Source organism: Tachysurus fulvidraco, chromosome 6, assembly GCF_022655615.1.
Source record: "Tachysurus fulvidraco isolate hzauxx_2018 chromosome 6, HZAU_PFXX_2.0, whole genome shotgun sequence".
NCBI classification, from domain to species: domain Eukaryota; kingdom Metazoa; phylum Chordata; class Actinopteri; order Siluriformes; family Bagridae; genus Tachysurus; species Tachysurus fulvidraco.
The window spans coordinates 20,229,822-20,232,735 of record NC_062523.1 but is presented as its reverse complement, the minus strand read 5'-3'; the positions used below and the strand labels follow the sequence as shown (position 1 = coordinate 20,232,735).

The 2,914-nt window shown below is 35.4% G+C and overlaps 1 protein-coding gene across 1 annotated transcript; it reads left to right on the top strand.

Annotated features, from left to right (window-relative positions):
• The first annotated feature begins 1,517 nt into the window (after positions 1-1,517).
• Positions 1,518-2,809, top strand: LOC113654619 (cytochrome c oxidase assembly factor 5). The gene is made up of 3 exons (XM_027164870.2): positions 1,518-1,796; positions 2,242-2,325; positions 2,502-2,809. Exons 1-3 carry the CDS (start codon positions 1,695-1,697, stop codon positions 2,541-2,543), a joined length of 228 nt encoding a protein of 75 aa, XP_027020671.1. The 5' UTR covers positions 1,518-1,694; the 3' UTR covers positions 2,544-2,809.
• The last annotated feature ends 105 nt before the right edge of the window (positions 2,810-2,914 follow it).

Here is a 2,914-nt window from a genome sequence, read left to right as displayed (position 1 = left end):
CCTTTCTCTTGTACCTTCTGTACCTCTCTGGATTAGTCTTAAGGAATTTTACTCATGCATGCCCATTTCAGTCCAATTTAAACTACTGAGATAACTCAATGAATCACATCCTGTTTATTTTCCTCATTATTACATTTAAAAGTATTACATTTCCCAACATACATGACATTTACAATAGAATCTAGTTGTGGTGAATTTGAACCCTCTTGTGGTCAGAAGTTCAATGCAATTGCAAGTTGGCTTCTGATGCACCATCTTAGGTCAATTTGTCATCAATTATTGCATTAATAAAAAAAACACCACCCATTATGCGTTTTATTCGGTTTTATTTATTTATTTACATAAATCGCCCATCCATCCATTTTCTGTATCACTTTCAATTCAAGTTTATTTCTATAGCACTTTTTACAAGTGACATCGTCTCAGAGCAGCTTTACAGAACATAAACATAGAACAAAAGGTTATTATAAAGAATAATATAAAGATAAATACATACAAAGTTCAAGATTAATATTAGATATATTTAAATGTGGTTAACTTGAGGTTAATATGAGACAAAAAATGTTGCTTGTTCTGCCAAGAAACCGCAAAACAAATTCCATCCTTCCCCCATAACAGTCAGGTCAGTGGATGAGGATGACAACAGCGCATGCGCAGTGGCTCAGTGTGGGATGACTGTTTATATACTCTACGGTGTGGGCAGTAAATTAATACCACAGTACATTTGGATACACATATACAAAGAAGATCTACTAAAAACATCTACTACACAATTGTCAACAACTGTAGTTACAAAAGAGTCGCTACAGAGTGACGGATTTATTTGTTGTCTATGTGCCAAGGACCAATCAGGACCGGTGTGACACCGAAATCTGTGACCTATCGTATGTTGTGACCTTAGAGGGCGCTGTTGCTAAAATGCAGCTTAAAATAGGTCGTCTAGAGACGTTCGCTACGTAAACAGAGTAAATGCAAAATCTTGCGTAAATCTTGTTGCGAGAACGCGCCAAGCGCCGTGAACGTTACATTCAACGCGCGTGCCGTCGTGCTGCAAAGAAACAGTTGCATGCGCATTGAACTAAAGACTCATTTAATGCCTTATCATATTTTGTGACCGTGCTGTAAGTTTGTTTAATTCAAATTTGTAATAATAATAATAATAATAATAATAATAATAATAATAATAATAATAAGCATCAACATCTGACTACATTTTTTTTTAGCCTTAATTAATAAATGACTTTCAGGGTAGTTAAAAAAAAGCAATCATGAAAATAGAGAATGCAAAAGCATTTGAATAGCTTTGTTTTTTTAAGTACTGTAAATGAGTCTTTAGTTCAATGCGCATGCAACTGTTTCTTTGCAGCACGACGGCACGCGCGTTGAATGTAACGTTCACGGCGCTTGGCGCGTTCTCGCAACAAGATTTACGCAAGATTTTGCATTTACTCTGTTTACGTAGCGAACGTCTCTAGACGACCTATATTAAGCTGCATTTTAGCAACAGCGCCCTCTAAGGTCACAACATACGATAGGTCACAGATTTCGGTGTCACACCGGAAGTAAGTGACTGTCGCTCCTGCCCCGAGTGCTGCTGGGAAAATATGGCAGCGTCCATAACAGATTCGTTAAGTTTATATTGACAGAACAACACAATTGAATGTTTAAATAAGAGTGAATGCAAAGTGAACACAATGCCCCAGTACTACGAAGATAAAGAGGAGGATGTTCGAGCTTGTGCCGGAATCAGAGAAGATTTTAAGGCCTGTCTCCTTCAGCACGACTGCGTTGTAAAGGTTGTTTAGCTTATGATAGCTCACTGCTAAAAACTTCAATCAGATAGATAGCTGGGATTAAAACCTAATTCTAACAGTATTCCAGGGTTAAAGCACTGCATATTATGCATTTTGTTCTTGTTGTACGTAAATGAATGTAGAGATAGTTTTGTTGATATTTGACATTATTGAGACAGTAATGTGTTTGTTATTATATTCAATCCTGATCTTGGACTCTGTCTCACACAGTTAAGTTACATCATTTTTACTTTAGTTTGTCACCTTTTTAGAAAAATGTTTTGGTTAAAGGACTGCTGATTGTTTTTTGTGTGTTTAAATAAGCTAGAACATAAATTGAGCACATGTCCACAGCAATATGTTTTGCTTTTATATTTAAAAAAAAAAAAAAAGCCCACAGGAAGTGCATAACTGTTTTTAACGCCTTATTTATTTATTTTTGCTTTAGGAAGGTAAAAAGCCCAGTGAATGTCTGAAGGAGGGACACTGCAAAGGCCTGCAGGTTTCTTTCTTTGAATGTAAACGCTCAATGGTTAGTAGACTGATGTTGCTTTGGTCTTAATTATTGTTGTTCTCAAATAACTAATTTCATATGTTTTTGCCATTGTAGTTTTTTTTTACTAGTAGTAACAAAGATTGTTTTGTTTGTAACATGCATATTGTTGAAAACTAAGTTGACGTTACTCTTTTTTTCTTTCATTTTTGTAGCTGGACACAAGATCTCGGTTTAGAGGCAGAAAAGGCTACTAATGGACCCTTTTTTTTTTTTGACACTGATTAAATCATTGGGCTACATTTCCATTTCCAGCACTACCAAGTTACCACTTCGGGTCTTTGAGCAACAGGTTGTTTCCCTTTTCAGTTGTAAGACATTTTGTATAAAATCATCAGCCAAACGAGATAAATGTATGTGTGTTGATATTCCTTGTAGTGACTTAAAGTAGCATTTACATGTTCTCACACAGATGTTGTGAAACACAATGGCTTGTTTGAAATAAACATTTTATTTGTATGCACATGCTACAAAAAAGATTGGTCTTTTAAAAGAGTGGCTTACAAAACTGTTTGTAAACACTAACATTAACAGAGTGAATCACTTAAACAATACATTCTAGAAAATG

Bases quoted from the DNA above. Each gene is read 5' to 3' on its own strand.
- LOC113654619 (XM_027164870.2), top strand. From the start codon at position 1,695: ATGCCCCAGTACTACGAAGATAAAGAGGAGGATGTTCGAGCTTGTGCC. The intron at 1,797-2,241 runs GTTGTTTAGCTT...TTTTTGCTTTAG, and splicing joins AGCACGACTGCGTTGTAAAG to GAAGGTAAAAAGCCCAGTGA. The intron at 2,326-2,501 runs GTTAGTAGACTG...TCATTTTTGTAG, and splicing joins TTGAATGTAAACGCTCAATG to CTGGACACAAGATCTCGGTT.